The sequence below is a fragment of the Leptopilina heterotoma genome, unplaced genomic scaffold (genome assembly GCF_015476425.1).
Source record: "Leptopilina heterotoma isolate Lh14 unplaced genomic scaffold, ASM1547642v1 Lhet_123, whole genome shotgun sequence".
In the NCBI taxonomy this organism is placed as follows: Eukaryota; Metazoa; Arthropoda; class Insecta; order Hymenoptera; family Figitidae; genus Leptopilina; species Leptopilina heterotoma.
In genome coordinates, this window is record NW_025110842.1 from 494,865 (window position 1) to 522,716 (window position 27,852).

The 27,852-nt window shown below is 22.5% G+C and overlaps 2 protein-coding genes across 2 annotated transcripts in view; one reads left to right on the forward strand and one right to left on the reverse strand.

Annotated features, from left to right (window-relative positions):
- The window catches only part of LOC122512628 (potassium voltage-gated channel subfamily H member 6), a 240,637-nt gene extending 229,178 nt beyond the window's left edge, over positions 1-11,459 (reverse strand). Inside the window, exon 1 of the mRNA XM_043628562.1 lies at positions 11,240-11,459. Within this exon, the coding sequence (XP_043484497.1) occupies positions 11,240-11,253 (14 nt within the window). The 5' untranslated portion in view covers positions 11,254-11,459. The remainder of the gene's footprint in view (positions 1-11,239) is intronic.
- A 254-nt stretch (positions 11,460-11,713) lies between these two features.
- Positions 11,714-27,067, forward strand: LOC122512635 (ubiquitin carboxyl-terminal hydrolase 33). Its single transcript, XM_043628580.1, has 6 exons — positions 11,714-12,338; positions 15,615-16,002; positions 16,423-16,914; positions 20,874-21,739; positions 25,798-26,069; positions 26,762-27,067. Exons 1-6 carry the CDS (start codon positions 11,944-11,946, stop codon positions 27,052-27,054), a joined length of 2,706 nt encoding a protein of 901 aa, XP_043484515.1. The 5' UTR covers positions 11,714-11,943; the 3' UTR covers positions 27,055-27,067.
- Positions 27,068-27,852: the final 785 nt, after the last annotated feature.

The window sequence follows — 27,852 nt, forward strand, 5'->3', positions numbered from 1 at the left end:
AATTGGAAGACCCTATTATACAAATAGAGGATGAAATAGAAATTGAACCGAAGATAGAAGAAGTAGATAATAATACTTCTGTATTGGAGAAAATGCAAAATTTAATAAATATTAAAAAAAAATTGAGAGAAGCTATTCATTGCGATGATTTTTACAAAAAATTAGAAATTGTTAAATCAATTAATATTGAAATTAAAAACAAAATTAATGAGCATAGTTGGTCAGAAAATATTATACTCATAGAATTTATTAATAAATTATTAAAATACGAAGACCATAAGATATTAGCTGATAAATTTCTAAATGTTTTACTATTATCAGATTCAATAGTGTTTGCAGAAATTGTTTCGATCACTGCAGAATTAAACCTAAAAAAATATCGTTATAATAACGAAATAAAATTTATAGTAAATAAATGTATGAAAAAATTAGAGAAGGAGAAGAAAATTACAAAACTAACAATTATAAAATATATTTTTAATAGTATAGGGTTTATTAACACTGTTAGAGCATGTTATGGTTATATTTATGAATGGTTCTCCTAAATTAAATTTTTTTTTCAAATTTTTATCTAAAGTTGTTCGAAAAATGGAGAATATTAAAAAAATGTTCATCTAATTAAATTAAAGAATGTAATGCATTGAGAAATTTTTTAAAAATTTCATTAAAAAAATTAATTTCTTTTTGAAATCATATAACCACTTTGGTTTAATAAATTCAATTTTTTCATGATTTCATTTTACAAAAACTATTTAAAACTTCAACTGTTTTTCTAAAAATTTTATCGCATATCATTTTAAAAATTAAATTATTATAAGAACTTTTAATTTAAATTCTTCAAAACATTTAATTACTTTAAAATTTGTCAAACAAATCAATGAAAAATTTAATTATTCTTAAACTTTTATCTAAATATTTCTTAAAAATTCAATTATATTAAAATTTTCTAATCGAATTTCAGAAAAAAAGTTCTATTATTATTTAATTTAATAAAAATTCTTTATAAATTTAAATTATTTTCAGAATTGAACTTGTAATTTTTTTTTAAAAATTAACTTATTTTACAAATTTTAAAACAATTCCGTAAATAATAATTATAATCATTCTTATAGATGTTTTATCTATTATTATAATCTTCTTTAGGAATTTTAGTGATTTAAAGAATTTTTAATTAAAACTTTTCAAAAATGCGATTATTTTAAAAAATTAAAAAAAAATTTTTTAAATTGTATTTTGAGAATTTTTTTAACTACAATTGTTTGAATAACTTGAGTATTATATGAATTATATTTAAAGAATATTTAATTTTCAATTTATAACTTTGGAACATTGAATTTTCTGTTTTCACTATTGAAATATTTGCAAATTCTTTAAATTTTTATAAAATTTATTTTAAATAAATTTTTATTTATTAATTTTACAAAACGAATTATTTAAATATTAAATTATTTTCATTTTTAAATTTGTGAATCTTTGTTAATTAACAGTAATTTGTGATAATTGAATCAAAATTTTAAGGAGATTTTTATATTTTTACAATCAAATTATATGAAAGTAATATTATATTTGAATTAAATGCCAAATTAAATTGGTAATAAATTAAAAATAATTTTGAGGTTATGTTTGCCCTCTGTCTTTTGAGTATATTGAGGATATATTTGCTCTCTAACACATCATTCTGACCTGATTTTGAGGTTATGTTTGCTCTAACCTATCATTTCTGCCTTATTTTGAGGTTATGTTTGCTTTCTGACCTAATTTTGAGGTTTTTTTTGCTTTCTGACCTATCATTTTGACCTGATTTTGAGGTTATGTTCGTCTCTTGACCTATGATCTTTGATCTTTGACTTTTGACCTTTGACTTCAAAACACTGAATCCGGCGGCGAAATCTTTTTATAATATTTATATATATTATATAATATAGATATATTATATTATTGTTTTATTATTTTTTTCTAATTTCGAAATTTTCAAAAAATTTCAGTTTTTAAAATCATTTAAAAATTGTAATTTACAAAATTTGTTACTTTTGACTTTTTTTTAAAAAAAATCAATTATGTAAGGGAGTTACAAGTGTCAAAATATTTTTCTTGCAAATTTGTCTGTTTCTATTTTATAAAAAAATAAATTTTGCAACTTTTTAATACACTGGAACCCCCGAAATTTGGACTGCAATGTAATGGTGTCCAAAGTTCGGAGGGGACACCATGACGACTGAAAGTATAAATATTCAGGGCCGTACGCTTCATTAAAACGAAGATGCGCTTAATGAATATTACATATTCAATGACAATTTTGTTGTCAATTTATTAAAACATAATTGAAAAACATTGTTTTCAATTTTTTATATTTATAATTAACAACTGATTCACAAGATTCAATTTATTAACAAGTTTTTCAAAAGAGCCACAAAACGGTACACTTTATACAGACGCTACTGCTTCTAGTTCAACGTTTGTCCGCGCTTCCCGCCGACCCCTCACTCTACTTTGTCTATACTCTATGTCAAAACAATCCAAAGTTCGGGAGTCCAAATTTCGGGGGTTCCAGTGTAATAAAAACGTTGTGTTTATTATATGATTGTTATTATTATCTTTACACAGTATATTAATTTGAAACTAATTTTATCTACAGACACGTGTGAATAAAGTTAGCGTGTTTTATAATTAAAAGAGAGAAAAAAAAGAAATTGACAATTTGCAGAATGCACAGGACATAATTATGTGACGAGAAATTATAAAATAAGTGCGATAAGGAAAACAAGGGTAAAGCGACTATTGAAAAAACCTTGTGTACTTTAAACAAAATATAACAATTGCGCGCGCTTATCTCATTCAACGAATCTCTTTGGCTTGCCGCCCTTAAAAATGTAAATATATATATGATTGCAAAACATAATCGAAATGTCCGTGAATTTTCATCGCGAAAGTATTTACACGAAATAAGCCAAATTACGTGCCGTTTAAAACGATTAACAAAGCAATGTTTTTACAATTTTGTTAAATTTTGTTGGCAACTGAGCCAATGTTTTAAAAAAAGTTTTTTTTTATTTTTTTTTTTATGAGCGCATTGCGGTTTTTACTGCAATGCACACAAATTCCTCGTAAAGAGTTTTGTATTAGGAGTCGAGGAGAAATTAAATGAGGTCTTGTCCTTTATATTTCGACGTATGTCACGGACACAACATGCATTCGGATCAATGTCAAGATTGATGTTATTATAATATGTTTTTCACACACATGTATATATATATATATTTCTATTTATTTATTTATATTTAATTTATATTTAAATTAAATTTAAGATTATATTTAATTTATATTTAATTTACATTTATATTTACATTTATATTTATAAAGAAATTGTTGTTATCAACTGTATCTTTCTATACGCATAAAATATATGTTAATCGTTAATTTTTTGTACTTTTATATAAAATCATATATTATGTAATTTACTGAATGTCCAAAAAAAATACATATTATACAAAATGTAAAAAATTGTTATTATTTTTACTATTATAATATCAAATTCTTTGCGCGAAACGCGGTATTTAACTTAAGTATTGTTACTATCTAAATTAAAATTTTAAAAAAATTTAAATAATTTTATTTTCTGAATAATAAGTAATTCAAGATTCAAAATTAAATAAATACAATTTTATTAGCTAAATAATTAAATAGAGGAAGAGGTTCGGTAAAACTTTTGACCGAAATGAGTCAAAAACCAAAAGATCCCCACAATTAAACCTATTCCCCTATACTATTTTCAAAAAATTTTAATAAAACTTTCCGCGGGAAAATTTAATTATTTGCATATAAATAACGAAATTTTTTGAAAGAATTTAATTATTTAAAAAAAAACTATCAAATTCTTAGTTTTTTTTGAAAAGTGCTCTTTTTGGATATAATTATTATTAAATCGAATCTAATTAAGCTTCCAGACCACTTTCTTCTTTCTAAGAAAATTATTTTATTGTTCAGTGATAAAGTACAAAAAGTTGTTCAAAAGCCCACTTTTAATAAAAAGGCAATTTTTTACTAGAATTATTATTTTTATCTAATTAAATTTCAAGACCATTTTTTTAAAAAAAAAGTGCCATTTTAAAAAAATGTCAATTTTAGAATAAAATAATTAATTTGGATCTAATTAGGTTTAATTTTCGAAAATTAACCCTTTTTTAAAAACGTACCATTTTTTGAAAAGGTGACATTTTTTTCTTAAAGTGCAATTTTTAAATAAAATTATTAATTCGAATCTAATTAAGCTTGAAGACTTTTTACTTTTTCGTGAGAAAAATTAATTTATGTTTCAAAAATGAATTACAAATGGTTTTCAAATAAATGGATTTTAAAAAAGTGCCATTTTTCTAAAAACAGTATAATTTTGGATAAAGATTATTATATTTTATCGAATTAAAATTCAAGAACATTTTTCTTTTTATGAAGAAAAAGTTATTTGATGTATCAGAGATGAAGTTTAAATAGCCTTTAAGAATCACTCTTTTTCGAAAAAGAGCCCAATTTAAAATAAAAGTGCCATTTTAACAAAAAAAGTCAATTTTGGAAAAAATTAAGTGCGATTCCATGGGAGATTTTAGTTTTTTCGGAGTAAGTAAACCAATTGCAATGAAACTTAGGAATTTCAATCTACACATAAAAAGAAACATTTTCACCAAATATTACGTCAAAATATTCAGTAGTTTTTGAGATGTCAAAATTTTGGAAAAATTTTGAAATCGTTATATCTTCTTTCCATCTTAACCAAATCACTTAATTCTTTTTGGAAAAAATTCAGCATAAAAAAACGAAAACATTTTTTATATTATGTTTATAAAAAATTTTTATAAACAAAAAAGTTATTAAATAATAATTGAATAACTTTTGCACGACTAAACGAAATTGAATGAGGCAAACACTAAACAAATCTTCACTGTGGTTTTTTTAAGGTTCCGAAAAAAACATGGTACATCACGAAACATTTCTATACAATATTTTAATATTTTTGTTCACTTTTAAGCGTAAACATTAGAAGTTTCTGCTACTTTACGTGCAAATTCAGATGCGCGCGCAGACCTCTCTTTCTAATTATCTACGAATTTCCGGTTTCAGAGAGAGAGGTCTGCGCGCGCATCTGAATTTGCACGTAAAGTAGCAGAAACTTCTAATGTTTACGCTTAAAAGTGAACAAAAATATTAAAATATTGTATAGAAATGTTTCGTGATGTACCATGTTTTTTTCGGAACCTTAAAAAAACCACAGTGAAGATTTGTTTAGTGTTTGCCTCATTCAATTTCGTTTAGTCGTGCAAAAGTTATTCAATTATTATTTAATAACTTTTTTGTTTATAAAAATTTTTTATAAACATAATATAAAAAATGTTTTCGTTTTTTTATGCTGAATTTTTTCCAAAAAGAATTAAGTGATTTGGTTAAGATGGAAAGAAGATATAACGATTTCAAAATTTTTCCAAAATTTTGACATCTCAAAAACTACTGAATATTTTGACGTAATATTTGGTGAAAATGTTTCTTTTTATGTGTAGATTGAAATTCCTAAGTTTCATTGCAATTGGTTTACTTACTCCGAAAAAACTAAAATCTCCCATGGAATCGCACTTAATTCATTTGGATTTATAATTAGGTTTAATTTTAAAAAATGAGACCTTTTTTAAAAAGTGCCATTTTTTTAAAAAAAGTGTAATTTTTAAATGAAATTATAAATTCCGATCTAATTAATCTTGAAGACCATTCTCTTTTTGGTGGGAAAAATTATCTTATGTTTCAAAAATGAATTACAAATAATTTTCAAATAAAGGGCCTTTTCGGAAAAGAGCCCTTTTTTAAAAGAAGGTGCCATTTTTCCAAAAACTGTGCAATTTTAGATAAAAATGATTATTTTTGATCGAATTAAACCTTAAGACCATTTTCTTTTTCTAGGAAAAGTTATACTAGTACAAATAATTTTTTAAAACCGAGCCATTTCGGAAATTTGCACTTTATTCAAAAAAGTGTCATTTTTTCCTGAAACTAATTGAATTCTCTATGAAAATTCAAAATTTTTAAAACCTTCAATTCTTAATAAATTAATTTAAAATATCGGAAAATAATTGAATTTTCAAAAAATTTATTTAAAACATCGGAAAATAATTGAATTCTTAAGAAATTGATTTCAAAAAACTGAAAATAATTGAATTTTCAAAAAAATTTATTTAAAAAATCTGAAAATAATTAAAATTTCAAAAAATTTATTTAAAAAACTTTTAATCAATTGAATTTTTAATAAATTTATTTAAAACATCGGAAAATAATTGAATTTTCAAAAAATTTATTTAAAAAATCTAAAAATAATTAAATTTTCTATAAAAATTCAAAATTTTTAAAAAATTAAATTCTTAATAAATTAATTTAAAACATCGCAAAATAATTGAATTTTTAATACATTTATTTAAAACACCGGAAAATAATTAAATTTTTAAGAAATTTATTTCAAAAAACAGAAAATAATTGAATTTTCAACAAAATTTATTTAAAAAATCGGAAAATAATTGAATTTTCAACTAAATTTATTTAAAAAATCGGAAAATAATTGAATTTTTAATACATTTATTTAAAACATCGGAAAATAATTGAATTTTTAAGAAATTTATTTCAAAAAACAGAAAATAATTGAATTTTCAACAAAATTTATTTAAAAAATCGGAAAATAATTGAATTTTCAACTAAATTTATTTAAAAAATCGGAAAATAATTGAATTTTTAATACATTTATTTAAAACATCGGAAAATAATTGAATTTTTAAGAAATTTATTTCAAAAAACAGAAAATAATTGAATTTTCAACAAAATTTATTTAAAAAATCGGAAAATAATTGAATTTTCAACTAAATTTATTTAAAAAATCGGAAAATAATTGAATTTTTAATACATTTATTTAAAACATCGGAAAATAATTGAATTTTTAAGAAATTTATTTCAAAAAACAGAAAATAATTGAATTTTCAACAAAATTTATTTAAAAAATCGGAAAATAATTGAATTTTCAACTAAATTTATTTAAAAAATCGGAAAATAATTGAATTTTTAATACATTTATTTAAAACATCGGAAAATAATTGAATTTTTAAGAAATTTATTTCAAAAAACAGAAAATAATTGAATTTTCAACAAAATTTATTTAAAAAATCTGAAAATAATTGAATTTTCAAAAAATGTATTTAAAAAATTTTTAAATAATTGAATTTTAATACATTTATTTAAAACATTGAAAAATAATTGAGTTTTAAAAAATGTATTTAAAAAATCTAAAAATAATTAAATTTTTAAAAAAATTTATTTAAAAAATCTGAAAATAATTGATTTTTTAAAAAATTTATTTAAAAGATCTGAAAATAATTGAATTTCTAAAAAATTTATTTAAAAAATCTAAAATAATTGAATTTTTAAAAAAATGAATAAATAAATAAATAAATTTAAAAAATCTGAAAATAATTAAATTTAAAAAAATTTATTTAAGAAAATTTTAAATAAATTTATTTAAAACACTGGAAACTAATTAAATTTTTAATGAATATTTTTCAAAATTCTGAAAATAATTGATTTTTCAATAAAATTTATTTTAAAAATCGGAAAATAATTAAATTTCTAACAAAGGGTATAGCCGGATAAGTATGCAAAAAGTGCCCCCGCATGTATTTAATTCATAATTTATCCATACATTCCTACCCACTTAAAGGTAACATTCTGAAATTTTGAACTCAAAATTCGCTTTTTTGGGGGAGTTATGGAGGGGGAAAGAAAAATCAAAAAATGCGTTTTTCTCGAAAACTACTGAACCGATTTTAATGAAATTTAAATATGTTATAAATGTCAACAAAACGGTTTAAAAAAAATTTTTTTGAATTTTTCAAAAAATTTTTTTTTTTTTTTTTTTTAAGAGCGACACCCGCCATTTTTTTACTATTTACTCGTTAAAGTATCTATTTTAAGAAAAAAAATTTTCCCAATTTTTTTTTGAGGTGCGTGATGGTGAAAAAAAATAAAAACCGCAAGTGGGTACAATGTACAGCTTAAATTTTGAAAAATCCATCATATTCTTTAAAAATTTGTTATTTCGAGTTATTTTTAGGTTTCCAATTATAAATCTACCATAGAATTTAAAATATTAAAAATGGCGCATAGTAAAAAAAATCAAAATTTTTTTTTTCAAAAACAAATCAAAAAAAATTTTTTTTGAAATTTTCATAATTTTTTTTTAGGGTTATTTTTTGAAGTGACCACTTTCTCTTTTGTTGTAAAAAGTACCTTATAGTGTCCCCTTTAACATATATTTTTTCCAAATTTTTAAAAAATATCGTTTTTGAGTAAAATGTCAAAAACCATGGTCATGCTATTTGTCACGTACGGAAATGCACATACATACATATGGACAATTTCATGTCATAGGGTATAGCCGGATAAGTATGGAAAAAGTGACCCAAATATATTTTTTCTATTCATTCCTACCCACAAAATAACTTTTTGAAATTTTTAACTCAAAATTTTGAGTTTTTTTAACTTATGGAGGGAAAAAAATCGAAAAACGCATTTTTCTCTAAAACTATTGTATGCATTTTAATGAGCTTTGGATATGTTGAAAAGACAATTAAAGAAATAAAAAAAAATTCCGAAAATCTGTTTTTTAAAAAATTTCATTTTGAAATTTTCAGAATAAAAATTTTTTGGTTCTATTAAAGTGACATTTTTATGTATTTTCTCATTTCAGTCTCTTATAAAAAAATTTTGCCTGACAGGATTTCAGTGTGTGTCACGGTGAAAAACTCAAAAACCCTACCCGGAACAGTTTTATTTAGTATGTGAATTGTTAATTAATTATTTAATTCTTTAATTACAAATTAATACTCAGGGGTTTTCTAAATACAAGTCTGAAATTAAAAAAAAATTATTTCCAAAGAAAGATCCAAAAATTTTTATTTTGTCATTTAAAAATTTTTTCTTTTTGGATTATTGGAGCGGTATATCAAACTTTATTTATTTAACATTTTTAACAGTCTTACTTTTAAAAAAATAATGTTTTACATGATTTTAGAGTGCGACACGGTAAAAAAACTCAAAAAATCCTAAAATTTTATTTTAAAATTTTCCAAATTTTTTTGTTTGTCTAAAAAATATTTTTTTATATCAACTTCAAATTTGTATTTAGCAACCTCAATAACCCACTAGTAATAAGTTGCAAAACAATTTGACAGGTTTTTTAAAATTAACTATTTACAAACCACATAAAAATGTACCGGGTAGTTACACATAAGAGACTGAAATGAGAAAATACATAAAAATGTCACTTTAATAGAACCAAAAAATTTTTATTCTGAAAATTTCAAAATGAAATTTTTTAAAAAACAGATTTTCGGAATTTTTTTTTATTTCTTTAATTGTCTTTTCAACATATCCAAAGCTCATTAAAATGCATACAATAGTTTTAGAGAAAAATGCGTTTTTCGATTTTTTTCCCTCCATAAGTTAAAAAAACTCAAAATTTTGAGTTAAAAATTTCAAAAAGTTATTTTGTGGGTAGGAATGAATAGAAAAAATATATTTGGGTCACTTTTTCCATACTTATCCGGCTATACCCTATGACATGAAATTGTCCATATGTATGTATGTGCATTTCCGTACGTGACAAATAGCATGACCATGGTTTTTGACATTTTACTCAAAAACGATATTTTTTAAAAATTTGGAAAAAATATATGTTAAAGGGGACACTATAAGGTACTTTTTACAACAAAAGAGAAAGTGGTCACTTCAAAAAATAACCCTAAAAAAAAATTATGAAAATTTCAAAAAAAATTTTTTTTGATTTGTTTTTGAAAAAAAAAATTTTGATTTTTTTTACTATGCGCCATTTTTAATATTTTAAATTCTATGGTAGATTTATAATTGGAAACCTAAAAATAACTCGAAATAACAAATTTTTAAAGAATATGATGGATTTTTCAAAATTTAAGCTGTACATTGTACCCACTTGCGGTTTTTATTTTTTTTCACCATCACGCACCTCAAAAAAAAATTGGGAAAATTTTTTTTCTTAAAATAGATACTTTAACGAGTAAATAGTAAAAAAATGGCGGGTGTCGCTCTTAAAAAAAAAAAAAAAAAAAATTTTTTGAAAAATTCAAAAAAATTTTTTTTAAACCGTTTTGTTGACATTTATAACATATTTAAATTTCATTAAAATCGGTTCAGTAGTTTTCGAGAAAAACGCATTTTTTGATTTTTCTTTCCCCCTCCATAACTCCCCCAAAAAAGCGAATTTTGAGTTCAAAATTTCAGAATGTTACCTTTAAGTGGGTAGGAATGTATGGATAAATTATGAATTAAATACATGCGGGGGCACTTTTTGCATACTTATCCGGCTATACCCTTTACTTCAAAAAAATAATATTGTAATTTGTAATTTCTCGAAAATTTCCCAAATTATATCGTACAATTTACGAACTTCTCGTTCTTTTTCAAATTACGGATTTTACTGACATTTTGTCAAAATTACGGACTTTTACCGACTTCAAGCAAAGTTACGGACTTTTGCGGAATTAAAAAAATCGATTTGTTTTGTAGGAAAGAAACGCTTGCGAACTATATTTATAAAATACTAACTTCAAAAATTCCAGAAACTATTTCGTAGTTTTTATAATGAAAGAAATGATCATCTTCCAATAAAATGTGGTCGTTAACAAAATTATTATTAACAATTAATTAAAATACATATTTAACGCTAAGTCACACGAAAATTTCGATAACTTTTTAACAAAAAAAAAAAATTATAAAAACTTCAGTCAATTTATTTTAATTTATTTTATCACTTTTCTTCTCAATTTTGTTGTTGAACAATATTTTTTCCATAAAAACATTTTGTATCAAATGGGAAAAAAAATGCTTTTTTTGATGTGTAAAATAGTTGTTCTTCGACAAAGCAAAAAAGCTGCTTTTTGGTAAAATAGTTTTTTGGACTTTGACAAAAAAACATATGTCAAAAACAACGTGTAATCACAAAAAGGGAGGGAATACGAGAATTAATAAAAAATTCAGTGTTGGAAAATGAGGCAAATTTAGAACAGAAAATGTTGTCAGGTACAAAATTACAAAAAAAGGATAGAAATAATAAAATGAAAGGAAAAAAGTAAAAAAATAATTACGAACCCTAAAAAATCCATTGAATAAAGGGAATAAAGTTACGAACCTTAAAAAATTCATTGAATAAAGATGTTGGCGATGTTGACGTCGAGAAATTCATCCAGTTTTCTCACTTCGCATCTATGACGAAATGATGAATTTTCTTCGAAAATATTCATAAATACTCTCCAGTGTCTTTGTTTTTAACAATATTTTATCATTTTTTGCCTCCATTCGCTATTTATTGGTATTTATTTCCAATAAAGTCGCTTTGCCTTTGAGACAAGAGTCTTCTTGCTTTGAGAGGAACAGAAAGAAAAATGGCCGACTCTTCGATGCAGGGCATGGCAGCTGAATTCTCAAGAACAGGGCAGGGAAGGTAAACGTCGATCGAGAGAAGTGAACGAGCCTTCACCTCAACGTAAAGGCGCATCCACATCATCGTTCCCCCCACCACCGGGATCACAACCTTTAGATTCCTCACAACCCAACCCTGTACAAATCAAACTTCCACAAATCCACCTTCCCATCCCTGCCCACACTGACAGCGCAATTCTGTCGTGTGTCGTGTCATGATGGTTACAGAAAAATGTGTTTCGCGATGAACGATAAAAAAAAAAAGAATAATTTCTCACTTCGAAAAAAGAGCACGATACACAAATAATGAACCATATCATTGTAATTCAACTAAATCGATACTTGTCATAAGTGTTTTGAAAAATACTGAATTTTTCGAGAAACAAAATTTCTTCCACAGAAAAAAAATAAAGAATGCCCCACGTAGCAAGAAATTGTCCCCACGTTTCAAATCAAAGTGATCCGGGAATTATTGAAATTGCCGTCTCTTATAAGGATCGTTTTACAAAGTGCAGTGAATGTGAGAGTGAAGGTCCAAATCTTTGGTTATGTCTCTATCCTGATTGTCGATGGGTTGGTTGCGCTGAGACAAATCCAGATCACAGTTCAGTGCACAATAGTAAATTTCCAAATCATTCGATTCATATGAATCTTTGTACAAATAGATTTTGGTGCTATTCCTGTGGTAATGAGGTATTTGCATGGCAAAATTCAAATCAATCGAATCAAATTGAATTTAAAAAATTTGCTGGCGATGCATCGAGTATTGATACGAAATCAACGGATCTACAACGACTACTTGTTGAGACGTGAGTAATTTTTTTGTTTTCTTTTTGCAAAAAGAGCCTAATTTTCGTTTTTTGAAATGTTTAATTTTTATAAACTAAATTAATTTTATTTTAATTAATTAATTTTTTTCAATTAATTCATTTTTCTACTACAATAATATTTTATTATTGTATTTTATTTTTGTATTTTATTATTGTATGTTTATTTTTGTATTTTATTATTGTACTTTATTATTATTTTTTTACTACAATAAATTTTTTTCCTATTTTATAATTATATGAATATTTTTTTCTATTTTTCCCGTTTTAAATTCTAAGCTTTAATTTATCTTCTACTCCAAATGTATTTTTTTCAATTTCATTCTATTTTTTTCTCGAACGTTATTTATTTCAATTCTTTTAAAATTTAATTATTTCTAGCAAATTCTAACTTAAAATTTTCAATAATTAGAATATTTCATACAAATTTTAAATTAATTTTAAAGAATTAAATTAAAATTCGTAAAGATTTCGATTATTTTTATAATTTAAATTTTGTCAACAAAAATTTAACTTTAAAATTCAATTATTTTCAGAATTTGAAATATAATTCCAGATAAAGAATTCGATTACTTTTAAAAAAAACTCCAATAAAAACATTTTATAAACTCAATTATTTTTTGAGTTTTTAACTAAATTTATTGTAAAATTAAATAATTTTCGGAGTCTTTAACTAAATTTATTAAAAATTCAATTATTATCAGATTTTTAAAATAAATTTATTAAAAATTCAATTATTTCCAGATTTTTTAAAATAAATTTAATGAAAATTGAATTATTTTCCGATTTTTTAAATACATTTATTGCAAATTGAATTATTTTCAGATTTTTTAGAAAAAAATTTATAGAAAATTAAATTATTTTCAGTTTTTGAAAATAAATTTATTGAGAATTTAATTATTTTCAGTTTTTAAAAATAAATTTATTGAAAATTCAATTATTTTCAGATTTTTTAAAACTAAATTTAACGAAAATTCAATTATTTAAAAATTTTTAAAAACAAATGTATTCAAAATTCAATTACTTTCAGTTTTCGAAAACAAATTTTTTAAAAATTCAATTATTTTCAGAATTTTTAAAAATAATTTTATAGAAGACTTAATTATTTTCAGTTTTTGAAAATAAATTTATTGAGAATTCAATAATTTTCATATTTTTCAAAAAAATTTATTAAAAATTCAATTATTTAAAAATTTTTAAAAACAAATTTATTGAAAATTTAATTATTTTCAGATTTTTTAAAAATAAATTTATAGAAAATTCAATTGTTTTCAGTTTTTGAAAAATAAATTTATAAAAAATTCAATTATTTAAAAATTTTAAAAATAAATTTATAGAAAATTCAATTATTTTCAGTTTTTGAAAAATAAATTTATAAAAAATTCAATTATTTAAAAATTTTAAGAATTAATTTATAGAAAATTCAATTTAAAAATTTTTTAAATAAATTTTTTGAGAATCTAATTATTTTAAGTTTTTTAAAACAAATTTATTGAAAATTAAATTATTTTCAGATTTTTTAAAACTAAATTTATAGAAAATTCAATTATTTAAAAATTTTAAAAATAAATTTATAGAAAATCCAATTGTTTTCAGTTTTTGAAAACAAATTTATTGAAAATTCAATTAGTTTTAGATTTTTAAAAAATAAATTTATTAAAAATTCAATTATTTTTAGTTTTTGAAAATAAATTTATTAAAAATTCAATTATTTTCAGATTTTTTAAAACTAAATTTAAGCAAAATTCAACAAAATTTCTTACAAATATTTGATTATTTTAATAAATAATCATTTAAAAACTTCTCTTTAAAAAAATTCAGTTATTTTTTAAAAATTTAACTCAATTTTTCTTAAATATTCAATTTTATTTCTAAAGAAAAATTTAATATTAATTTTAAAATTAAATTATATTGAAAAATCATAAAAAAATGTTCTCAAAAGAATTTAATTATTTGAATAAAATATTTACTAGGTATTTATTTTTTGTAACTGAATTATTTTCATAAATTTTTAATGAAATTTTTCAAAACCGTTGAATTATTTTCATTTAAATAATAAAATTCTTTGAGAAATTCTATTACCTATTTTCTAAAAAATTCTAATTAAATTTAATTTTAGTGTTTTTGAAAATAATTGAATATTTGTAAGAATTTTAGTTAAAAATTTAAAAAAATAATTGAAAATAATTATTTATTAAAATTCAATGTATTTTCAAAAATTTTAATATAATTCGTCGCATGAATTGAATTATTTTCATTTAAATTATAAAATTCTTCGGAGAATTTCAATTATTTTCATTTAAATTATAAAATTCTTCGGAGAATTTTAATTATTTTCCTGAAAATTCTAATAAAATTTATATTTCAATTTTCGAATTTTTGAAAAATTGTAATTGTTATAATTTTTTATTTTTCTTTTTATTATAATTATTATTATTTAGTAAAAAAATATTTTGTAGTATTTGTATGTTTTTTTTATTAATTATTTGTTTTTATTTTTTTTCGATTATAATTTTCTTTATTTGAAAAAATTTATTGTAATCATTTTTTTTTATTCTTCTATAAATTATTCACTTTATTCTTTATAATTATTATTTTTATTTTTATACTAAAATTAGTTATTTTTAATTAATTTTTTTAATTAATTTAATTTTTAATTAATTTTTAATTTATTTTTAAATTATCTGTTATAATTTGTTATTATAATTATTTATCACGTACTCTTTATTACAATTACAGGGTTGCCACAGGTCTGGAAAACCGGGAAAACCGGGAATTGTCAGGGAAATGCAAAAGTACCTGGAAAACCGGGAAAAGTCAGGGAAAATGGTGAAAAAATCGGGAATTCCGTCATAATTTTCAAATTTGAACGAGCTTTACCCTATTTTTAAATGCAAATGACACTTATGTAAAAATCATAAAAAAATTTTAAGTACCATATTCTTAAAAATAAGAATTTTTTTTTTATTTTTAAGAACATTGTATTTAAAATTTTGTTTTAAATAAATATGCGATATTTCGTCTTCATTTAAAATTAATGAAAGTCAGGGAAAAAATATTTTTTTTACCTGGAAAACCGGGAAAAGTCAGGGAATTTTAAAATATAAAAACTGTGGCAACCCTGTAATTATTATTTTATTTTTTCCTACAATTATTTGATTATATTTTTTTTTATTTTTTTATTTTAGTCTATTTGAATATTTTATTATTGAAATAGATAATTATTTGCAAGATGATGAAAGAATGAATTTTTTTTAGATTCCTGGAGAGTAGACGAGATCAGGAGCTGAGGGAAAGTCGAATAAGCTCTGAGAAAGGGGATGCGGGGAATGAGAAATTTTCTCCGTCCGATTCGCCGGACAGTACGGACTCGGACGATGGAAAGGATTTCAGTGGGAAGCCAAGGGGACTTGTGGGCCTGCAGAATATTGGAAACACGTGCTACATGAATGCAGCGCTGCAGGCATTGTCCAACGTTCCGCCGTTGACGCAATTTTTCCTCGATTGCGCTCACATGGCGACTTACATTTCAAAAGACAGGAAACACGGTCTCAGTCTTAGTTATTTGAATCTGGTGCGAGACATGTGGAATCGTAAAAATCGAGGTTACGTCGTGCCTCATGGAATTCTTTCTGGAATTCGGACCGTAAGAATTTTCTTCCTTTTTTCGAATTGTAATCAAAACAAAAATTCCCTTTTTTCGAAACACAAAATTCCCCTTTTTCGAAATTTATTTGAAGCCAAAATTCTCCTTTTTCGAATTATATTTAAAGCAAAAATTTTCTTTCTTCGAATTATACTCGAAAGCAAAATTTCCCTTTTTTCAATTTTATTCGATGCCAAAATTCCTTTTTTCCGAATTATAATTAAAACAAAAATTTCCTTTTTTCGAATTATATGCAAAGCGAAAATTCCCTTTTTCAAATTTCAAAATTTCCTTTTTTCGAATTACATTCGAAGCGAAAATTCCCTTTTTTCATTTTATATTCGAAAACAAAATTCCCTTTTACCGAATTGAATTTAAATTTTGTCAAAATAATGTTTAGTTTTCAAAAATTTTTTCAAGGTACATCCAATGTTTCGTGGCTATCATCAGCACGACACGCAGGAATTTCTTCGGTGTTTCATGGATCAATTGCACGAGGAATTAAAGGAACACGTCGAGGACGATAATAAGGAATTGCGATTGAAGAATTTCGGCGAACATTCGTCGGACGACGATGAGACGGAAATCGATGGCACTGGTTCAAGTCAATCGGACGCTGAATATGAGACGTGCGACTCGGGTGTCAGTGAACAGAGTTCTCTGAGCGATGAAGGTGAACGTGGAACGAAACGACGCTATTCACGTGTTTCACAGTCGGAAAAAGGACGAAATAAATTCACCAACAGGACAAATGTCGGCGAATTTTCCGGCTCACAAAGATCGTCACAAAATTCACCCAAAAAGCAAATTAAGACAAAGAGTATTATCAGCGATACTTTCGATGGGAAACTACTTAGTAGCGTTGAATGTCTCACTTGTAATCGAATTTCGACTCGAGTCGAAACGTTTCAGGTAAAAAAAACTATTTTTTTACGTTATGCTACTATTTAGGTACTTTTTTTCATTTCAGCCACTAAAAGCTACTATTTCTGTTTTTTTAATCAATTTCCACTATTTAAAATTCGCTAATAATAGAAATAAAAAAACTGTTACAAAAAATTATAAACAAATTCTTTAAAACGATTTTTTGATAAAATTCTAAACAAGAATTCAATTATTTTCATAATTAATAAAATTCATCGAAGAATTTCAATTATTTTAATACTATTTTCAATTAATTAATCGAAAAATTCAATTATTTTCACAGGTAAAATTTTCCACAAGAATTCAATTATTTAAAATAAAATTTTTATTAATATTTATTAAATTTCAAAAAAATTAATTATTTAAAACAATGTTTATAAAATTCTTATGAAATATTCAATTATTTTCAAAAATAACAAATTTTTTCACAGAAATTCAATTCTTTTAAAACATTTTAATAAAATTATTCGCAATAATTCAATTATTTTTATAAATAATAAAATTCTTTGCAGGAATTCAATTATTTTTGAAAATTTTGAAATAATATTGTTAGCAACTATTCAATTATTTTCATAAATAATAAAATTCATCGCAAGATTTTAATTATTTTTTACTACAATTTGTAGTATGAAAAAAATCAATTATTTAAAAACATGTTTTTTTTTAAATTCTTTGGAAGAATTCAATTATTTACAAAAGTATTAGAATTTTTCGCAGGAATTCAATTATTTTCAAACAACTGAATATTCAAGAAGAATTTTAATTAGAAATTCTAAAATATTTAAATTTCCCTAAAATAATAAAACTGTTAAAGAATCGAATTTACAAATTTATTAAAAAAAAAAACATCTTTAAATTTTTAAAAATATGAAAATAATTAAATTTTGAAAGACTTACATTCTTTTTTTAATTTAAATAAAAATTGAATATTTAAACAAATTATGTAAATATTTTAGAAAATAATTGGATTTTTTACGAATTCGGTACACAATTTTAAAATAATTGAATATTTATGAAAATCTTGAAACTTTTTTGAAATAATTGAATTTTTTTAAATAATTTATATAAAAAGTTCTTAAACTAATTGATGTATTAAAAGAATTTTATTGACATTGTTTAAAGTAATTGAAGTTTTTTTTACAGATTATAATTAAAAGTAATCAAAATGATTTAATTTTAACAAAATTTCGTTTTTAATTTTTAGTGAATTGAATATTTAAAAAAATTATGTTAAAATTTCAGAAAATAATTGAATTCTCGACGAATTTATGTTCAAAATTCTAAGACAATTGAATTCTCTGCGAATTTTAGTTCAAAATTTTAAAATAATTGAAAATTTTATTCATGAGGAGAATTGAATTCTTAAAAAGATTTTTACAAAAAATTTTTTAAATAATTGAATTCTGGTTGAAAATTTTATGAAAATAGATGATATTGAAAACGATTGAATTGCGAAAAGTTTTTAAAAAGAATTAAATTTTACAAAGAATTCAATTAAAATTTTTGACAATAATTGAATGTCTTTGTGGTATTTTATTAAATTTTTAAAAAAATAATTGAATTCCTATAAAGCATTTTATTATTTATGAAAATAATTGAATTTTTGCGAATGAATTTATTAGAATTTTTTAAAATAATTGAATTTCCAAGAAGAAATTTATTAATTTTAAAAATAATTTAATTCTTGTGATGAATATTCTTATTTATGAAAATAATTGAATTTTTGGGAAGATTTTTATTAAAATCTAAAAGAATAATTGAATTACTTCAAAAAAATTTAATTAAAATTGTACTTAAAATAAATAATTTCTTTCGAACTATTTTATTAAAATATTTGAAAATAATTGAATTCCTGTGAAATTCATCGTGAATTCAATTGTTTTAGAATTTTGAAGTCAAATTGGTCGAGAATTCAATTGAATTTTGAGTTCAATTCAATTGAGTTTTAGAATTTTTAACTAAAAATCGTCGAGAATTTCAATTGTTTTAAAACTTTGAACATAAATCCGTGGAGAATTCAATTATTTTCTAAAATTTTAACATAATTTCTTCAAATATTCAATTCTCTAAAAATTGAAAACCAAATTTTCTTAAAATTGAATCATTTTGATTATTTTTAATTATAATCTGAGAAAAAAATTTCAGTTACTTTAAACAATAACAATTGAATCCTATTTTAAAACTTCAATTATTTTAAGACTTTTTTTTAATAAAGTTGAAAATTTGATTCTTAAATAGTTTTATTATTTTAAGAAAAATTTAATTATTTTAGAATTTCTAATTAAAATTCTTCTTAAATATTCAATTATTTGAAAATAATTGAATTCCTGTGAAAAATTGTAATATTTTTTTAAATAATTGTTTTTTCGAGGAATTGAAATTAAATTTTTAAGAATAATTATATTTTTTTAATAATTCCTATAAAATTGTATTAAAAATAATTGAAATTTAATTCCTGAGAAGAATTTTATTATGTATTTATGAAAACAATTGAAGTTTTTTAAAGATGTCTGCTAACCGGGAAAAACCGGGAATTAGCCGAGAATTTTATACCAAACTTAAAAAAGTTTTATTATTTCAATTTGTTTTTAAAAAATCACTTTTTATTTCAATTTTTATAGTTATACAATGTATATAATAGGTATACAATATACATACTTAAAATTGTTTAATAAAATTGAACTTTCACAATTTTTTTTTTAAATCTGTAAAATAAGATTGTTGTAATTTTTCAATTCTATTCTTTCAAGAAAATTGATTTTTTCTAAAGAAATAATTGAAAATTTTTGAAATAATTGAAATTTCTTTACATTTTTTGAAAAATAATTGAATTTTATTTAAATTTTTCGAAAATAATCAAGGGAAATTAGTTACCGTAATTATATTTTTATTTTTAAAATTTTAAGTCCCTCTTACAGTTTTAAATCAATTTTTTGCTTCTAAAAATATTATTGAACTTCTCTTAAATTTTTATAATTTTAAATTCCTGAATGTCCAAATAAATGATATTTATTTGTTTCTTTTGAGCAAATTAAATGTTTATTACTTATAAAGTAAATAATTAATTATTGCTGCTTATTATTTTCAAAAATTTTAATAAAATTCTTCACAAGAATTAAATTATTTTCATAAATAAATAGCATTCTTTGGAAGGATTCAATTATTTTTATAAATAGTAAAATTCTTTGCAGAAATTCAAATATTATTAATATAATTTTAATACAATTGAAAAATCAAATTTTCAATTATAATTATAAAGAGACAAGATTAGTTTTAAAATAAATTAAAAAAATTCTTCGTTTAATTCAATTATTTTCAAAAAATTTAAAGATTTATTTATGTTTGAAATTTTTTTTTTTTTTTTTTAAGAAAAAAAACCGGGAAAAAATTAAGATATAGCCGGGAAAAGCCGGGAATTTTGTTCAACGAAAATAGTAGACACCCTGGAATTGAATTTCTGTGAAAAAAATTGTTATTTTTGAAAATAATTGAATTGTTCATAAGAATTTTATAAACATTGTTTTAAATAATTAATTTTTTCGAAATATAATAAATATTATATAAAAATTTTATTTTAAATAATTGATCTTTATTTGTGAAAATAATTTAATTTTTCGATTAATTAATTAAAAATAGTATTAAAAATAATTGAAATTCTTTGATAAGTTTTATTATTTATGAAAATAATTGAGTTCTTGCTTAGAATTTTATCAAATAATAGGTTTTAGTAGATGAGTGCGAATTCTTTTAATTCAATTTAATATTTTTGGAAAATAATTTACCTTTTCTCCTAATTGTAACAAAAAAGTTGCCAAATAGAAAATAATTCACCTTTTCGCTTATTTTTTGGAAAATAATTCTCCTTTTTGCCAAATTAAAAGAAAAAATAGTCAAATATTTGCCTTTTCGATATTGAGGATGAAAAAAATAATTCTTTTCTTTTCCAGGATCTATCGCTACCGATACCAAGCAGAGATCACATCGACATGCTCCATCAGGGCTCATTAACACCCCAAAAAGCCGGACCCTGCTCGGACGTTGTCTACGTGACAAATCAATCCGGCTGGTTCACCTGGTTCTTTCAGTGGATGCGCTCATGGTTCTGGGGCCCCGTCGTCAGTCTCCACGACTGCTTGTCCGCCTTCTTCAGCGCCGACGAACTCAAGGGCGACAACATGTACAGCTGCGAGAAATGCAATAAACTTCGTAACGGCATTAAATTCTCCAAAGTTCTCGAACTGCCCGAAGTTTTGTGCGTCCACCTGAAGCGCTTTCGCCACGAACTCATGTTCAGTTCGAAAATAGCAAATTTCGTCTCATTTCCATTGGAGGGCCTCGACATGCGGCCCTATTTGCACAAGGAATGCGTGTCGACAGTGACCACCTACGATTTAATTTCGGTGATTTGCCATCATGGAACGGCGGGCGGCGGGCATTACACGTGCTACGCACTGAATCCGATTGTGAGTCAATGGTTTGAATTTGACGATCAATGCGTGACGCAAGTGCCGCCCGAGACGGTGAGCAATTGTGAGGCGTATGTTTTGTTTTACAAGAAATCGTCGCCGGAAATGATGCGACTCAGGGATAAGACAATGGAACTCATGGAATTGTCGGCGAGGGAGCCTTCGGATTTGAATTTCTTTGTCTCGCGGCAGTGGATTAATCGATTTAATACATTCTCCGAGCCTGGACCAATTGATAATTCGGATTTTTTGTGCCCCCATGGCGGTGTCAATCCAATTAGGGCGCAATTTGTCGATAAAATCAGTATGCCAATTCCGCAAGCGGTTTGGGAATTTCTCTACAGCAAGTGAGTGAGATTTTTTGTATTTTTTATTTTATTCTTTGTCTCGAACTCACGAGAACATTTTATTAAAAAAAAACAGGGTTGCGACAAAAAATTTAATTTTCTTCTTTCCTGAAATAAAAACTATTAATATTTTTGGAACATTTTTCCAATTAAAGAAATTCGCAAATAAATGTAAATAGAACATTTTTTTTAGTATTAAATAATTTTTAGAGCGAATCAAAATATTTCTTAGGGAAAAATTCAAAATTTCGTTTAAATTTTCGTTTAAAAAAATTAATTCCCAAAAAAAGAGGGAAAAATTCAAAATTTCGTTTAAATTTCCATTTAAAAAAATTAATTCCCAAAAAAAAGAGGGAAAAAAAGAAAGTTAAAAAGAGGGAAAAATTCAAAATTTTCAAAGATTTTAACTTGAAATCTTTTCAAAATAAATTCAAATAATTATAATTAAAATTTTCAAAAAAAAAGGAATTTTTAAGAAAACTTAAAAATTCTGAATTCAATTATTCAAAATTTCTTCTCAAGAATTCAATTATTTTTATAAATTGTAAAATTCTTCGTTAAAATTCAATTATTTTTCAAAATCTAAATAAAATTCTTCGTTGAAATTCATTTATTTTTATAAATAATAAAATTCTTCGTTAAAATTCACTTATTTTTAAAAATCTGAAAAAAATTCTTCGCAAGAATTCAACTATTTTTATAAATTATCAAATTCTACGTTGAAATTCAATTATTTTTGTAAATAGTAAAATTTGCAAGAATTCTTTTGCAAAGAATTCAATTATTTTCAACAAAAATTTTATTAAAATTTCGCGAAAGAATTCAATTATTTTCTAAAATTTACAATAAATCCTTCAAAATAATTCAATTATTTTTATAAATTTTAATTCTTCGTTAAAATTCAATTATTTTTAAAAATCTAAATAAAATTCTTCACAAGAATTCAATTATTTTTATGAATTATAAAATTCTTCGTTGAAATTCAATTATTTTTATAAATTATAAAATTCTTCGTTGAAATTCAATTATTTTTATAAATTATAAAATTCTTCGTTGAAATTCAATTATTTTCAAACGAAATTTTGAAAACTTTTCCCTAAGAAATATTTTGATTCGCTCTAAAAATTATTTGATACTGAAAAAAAAGGTTCTATTTACATTTATATTTACGAATTTTGTTTAATTGGAAAAATTTTTGAAAACATTAATAATTTTATTTGAAGATTCAAATTCAAAACTTTTTGAAATTCTAAAAATTGTAAATTTATTTATAATTGTAAACAAGAAGAAATCGATAATGACCGAGTGATAAAATCATTATTTTTTTATTTTATTTCAATTCAATTATTTTTTTTTTTAGAATTTTTAACTAAAATTCTTCTTTAAATCAATTAAATTTTAAATAATTTTTTTTTTTTAAATTCTTTGAGAATTTTCAAATTTGTTTACAATTCAATTTAACGAAATTTCCAACGATTATAGGGAAATTCTTCTTATTAAAAAAAAATTAATTCCCAAGAATTCTTAGTTAAAAAGAGAAAAAAAATCAAATTTTCAAAGCATTTAATTTAAAACCTTTTCAAAAAAAAAGGAATTTTTAAGAAAACTTCTGAATTCAATTATTCAAAATTTCTTCGCAAGAATTCAATTGTTTTTATAAATTATAAAATTCTTCGTTGAAATTCAATTATTATTAAAAATCTAAATAAAATTCTTCGTTGAAATTCAATTATTTTTATAAATTATAAAATTCTTCGTTGAAGTTCAATATTTTTAAAAAAAAGTAAATTTTTTGCAAAGGATTCAATTATTTTCTAAAATTTATAATAAATTCTTCGCACTAATTGAATTATTTTTATAAATTTTAATTCTTCGTTAAAATTCCATTATTTGTAAAAATTTAAATAAAATTCTTCGCAGGAATTCAATTATTTTTATAAATTATAAAATTCTTCGTTGAAATTCAATTATTTTTAAAAATCTAAATAAAATTCTTAGTTGAATTTAAATTATTTTTATAAATTATGAAATTCTTCGTTGAAATTCAATATTTTTGAAAAAAGTACATTTTTTTGCAAAGAATTCAATTATTTTCTAAAATTTATAATAAATCCTTCGAAATAATTGAATTATTTTTATAAATTTTAATTCTTCGTTAAAATTCCATTATTTGTAAAAATCTGAAAAAAATTCTTCGCAAGAATTCAATTATTTTTATAAATTATCAAATTCTTCGTTGAAATTCAAATATTTTGGAAAAATAGTAATTTTTTTTTGCAAAGAATTCAATTTTTTTCTAAAATTTATAATAAATCCTTCAAAATAATTCAATTATTTTTATAAATTATAAAAATCTTAGTTAAAATTCAATTATTTTTAAAAATCTAAATAAAATTCTCAGAAAGAATTCAATTATTTTTATAAATTTTAATTCTTCTTTAAAATTCAATTATTTTTAAACATCTAAATAAAATTCTTCCTTGAAATTAAATTATTTTTAAAAATCTAAATAAAATTCTTCGTTGAAATCCAATTATTTTTATAAATTATAAAATTCTTCGTTAAAATGCAATTTTTCGTAAAAATCTAAATAAAATCGTTCGCAAGAATTCAATTATTTTTATCAGGGTGTCTACTAACCGGGAATTCCGGGAAAACCGGGAAATAACCGGGAATTTTATTTGACCGGGAAAAACCGGGAATTAGCCGGGAATTTTATACCGAACCGGGAATTTTTTCACAAAAATTAAAAAAGTTTTATTATTTTAATTTGTTTTTAAAAAATCAATTTTTATTTCAATTTTTATAGATATTTATACTGTTCTCTAAATTTAAGTTAGTTAAAAATAATTAATTTGATGATAAAAAATCAGTTACCAATTCAAATATATTATGTAAATAAATTTAAAAAAAATTATGGAGTTAATAGAAATATTGTGAAATTCGACTGAAAATATGTAATTAAATTTGTTAAAGAAATTCATTAGAAACTTTTTAACAAATAGAATTTTCAAAGTATTTTAATTTAATAATTGATTAATAATTGAATATTATAAAGAGTAAAATTCTAATGTATTCATGTTTCTTACTCCGAAGATTAATAATTAAAATTTTTATTAGTTATTTTAAAAAAATATACATACTTAAAATTGTTTAATAAAATTAAACTTTCGCAAAATTTTTTTTGTCTAAAAAATAAAATTGTTGTAATTTTTCAATTCTATTGTTTCAAGATAATTGAATTTTTCTAAACAAATCATTGAAATTTTTTTACTTTTTTTGAAAAATAATTGAATTCTTTTAAAGAATTTTATTTAAATTTTTCGAAAATAATCAAGGGAAGTTAGTGACCATAATTATAATTTTATTTTTAAAATTTAAAGTCCCTCTTACAGTTTTAAATCAATTTTTTGCTTCTAAAAATTATACTATTCTATTATTATTTAATAATTATAATTATTAAACTTCTCTTAAATTTTTATCATTTCAAATTTCTGAATGTTCAAATAAATGATATTTATTTATTTCTTGAGCAAATTAAATGTTTATTACATATTAAGTAAAGAATTAATTATTGCTGCTTATTATTTTCAAAAATTTTAATAAAATTCTTCACAAGAATTAAATTATTTTCATAAATAATAGCATTCTTTGGAAGGATTCAATTATTTTTATAAATAGTAAAATTCTTTGCAGAAGTTCAATTATTATCAATGTAATTTTAATAAAATTGAAAAATCCAATTTTCAATTATAATTATAAAGAGACAAGATTATTTTTAAAAACTTGAAAAAATTCTTTGTTTAATTCAAGTATTTTCCAAGTTTTTAATTAAAATTACTGAAAAAAACATTATTTTCAAAAAATTTAATGATTTATTTATGTTTGAAATCAAATTTAAATTTAAATTTGATAAGAAAAAAAACCGGGAAAAAATTAGGATATAGCCGGGAAAAACCGGGAAATAACCGGGAATTTTGTTAAACGAAAATAGTAGACACCCTGTTTTATAAATTTTAAAATTCTTAGTTAAAATTCAACAAATTTTCTGTCTGTAGGTTTGGAGGAGGACCGGCTTGCACGCATCTTTACGAATGTCCAATTTGTGAGGAGAAATACGAGTCGTTGGAGAAACGGCGACTTTACGAAATGGACATGTTTCAGAGACTAAATCACAATTCGGAGAATCCAACTTCTGTCTATGCACTGGCAATGGCGTGGCTGAGACAATGGCAGAGCTTTGCGAAGAGAAAGGAGATTCAACCTCCTGGACCAATTGATAATAGTTCGATAGTTGTGAATAAAAATGGACAAATTGTCTTGAAAGCAGGTAAACGAATTTAAAAAAAAAATTATTTTTGTAATTTTCATAAGTACTTGAATTAAAAGAAAAGATTTTAAACAGAATTTTTTATAATTTGTTATAATATAATTGAATTTTCGAAAATTCAATTATTTAAAAAAATTTATTAAAATTTCCCAAAGAATTTTAATTATTTCAAAAAAGTATTGACAGAAATTGAATTTTTTAAATGTTTTTTTTTTATAAAATTCTTGAAAATAAATTAATTATTTTCTTAAATTTTTTAAATTTTCTACTTGTTTTTTAAATTATTATTTCTTATTTGATTTTTCAATTATTTTATTGGATTTTCAATTTTTTTTCAGTTTGTTATTTGATTATCAATTCTTTTATTATATTTTCAATTATTTTTTTTTATTTTATTTTATTTTTAATTTTTTTCTTTGTTTTTTTACTAGATTATTCAATTAATAATTTAAAGATTAATTTAAAATAATTTATTTTAAAAATAGTGTTTATTACTTTCTTAAAAAAAAAATTATTCAAGTTGTGAATAAGTTTTGTTTGAAAAATTCTTGAAAAAAATAATTGAATTTTGGAAGAATTGCAGTTGTAGTTTTTATAGAAAATAATATGGTAATTTATATATTATGGTAATTATATGGTAATTTTTTCTAAAATGATGTTTAACATTTTTTTTGTTCCTTTTTTATTCACAGGCTCGGACTATGGACAAATACCCGAAGAACTTTGGCAATTTTTACTACACATTTACGGTGGCGGTCCAGAATTAATGCTTCACTGTCAACGACCACTTCTTCCACAGACAACATCAGCGCACGAATTTCCCGATTCGTCGAATACAAAGCGTTCCGAGACGAAGGCAATCAGTAAAATTAGTGCGACAAAAAGTGCAGAAACTATTCTTCAGCAGGACAGTTCAGCAATTGAGGGTTTAACTTCCGAGAATGATTTTCATCACTGGCTGCGCGACAGTGGAATGAAGCAGTGAGAAGAAGGCGAAAGCCTTCTTCTTTTTCTTTAAAGAGAAAAAAAAGAAGAAAAAAAGCCTTCGCCTTTTTTTTTTCTTTAAAGAGAAGAAAAAAAGCCTTTGCCTTTTTTTTCTTTAAAGAGAAGAAAAAAAGCCTTCGCCTTTTTTTTTCTTTAAAGAGAAGAAAAAAAGCCTTCGCCTTTTTTTTCTTTAAAGAGAAGAAAAAAAGACTTCGTCTTTTTTTTCTTTAAAGAAAAAGAAAAAGAAGAAAAGGGGAAAAAAGGAAAAAGATGAAAAAGAAGAAGAGGCGGAAGAAGAAGAAAAGGAAAAAGAACTAAAAGGCGAAAAAGAAGAAGAGGAAAAAGAACTAAAAGGCAAAAAAGAAGAAGAAGAGGAAAAAGAACTAAAAGACGAAAAAGAAAAAGAAGAAGAAGAAGAAGAAGAAGAAGAAAAAGAGGAAAAGAAAATGAAAGTTGATCTTTCAATGCTAAAAATTGCAAATTCCTTAACAAATCCAAAAATAAAAAAGAAGAAAAAGTATTTTATTCAGTAGTAGAATAAGTAGATCCATTGTACAAAGTTTCAGAAAAAAAAAAAGAAAAACAAAAGAATTTTTCTGGGAAAGAATAATATATTTTGCAACGTCTTTTCCAGATTCTTTATTTTGTCAATTCAAAGACACAAAGAAGAAGCAGAAGAAGAAGAAAAAAAAACGATCCTCTGTGATGGATGTAAATTAATTAATATTATTTCTTTCTCGCAAAAACAAAAAAAAAAAATTAATAATTCAATTATTTGTACAAAGTAAATCAAATTGGC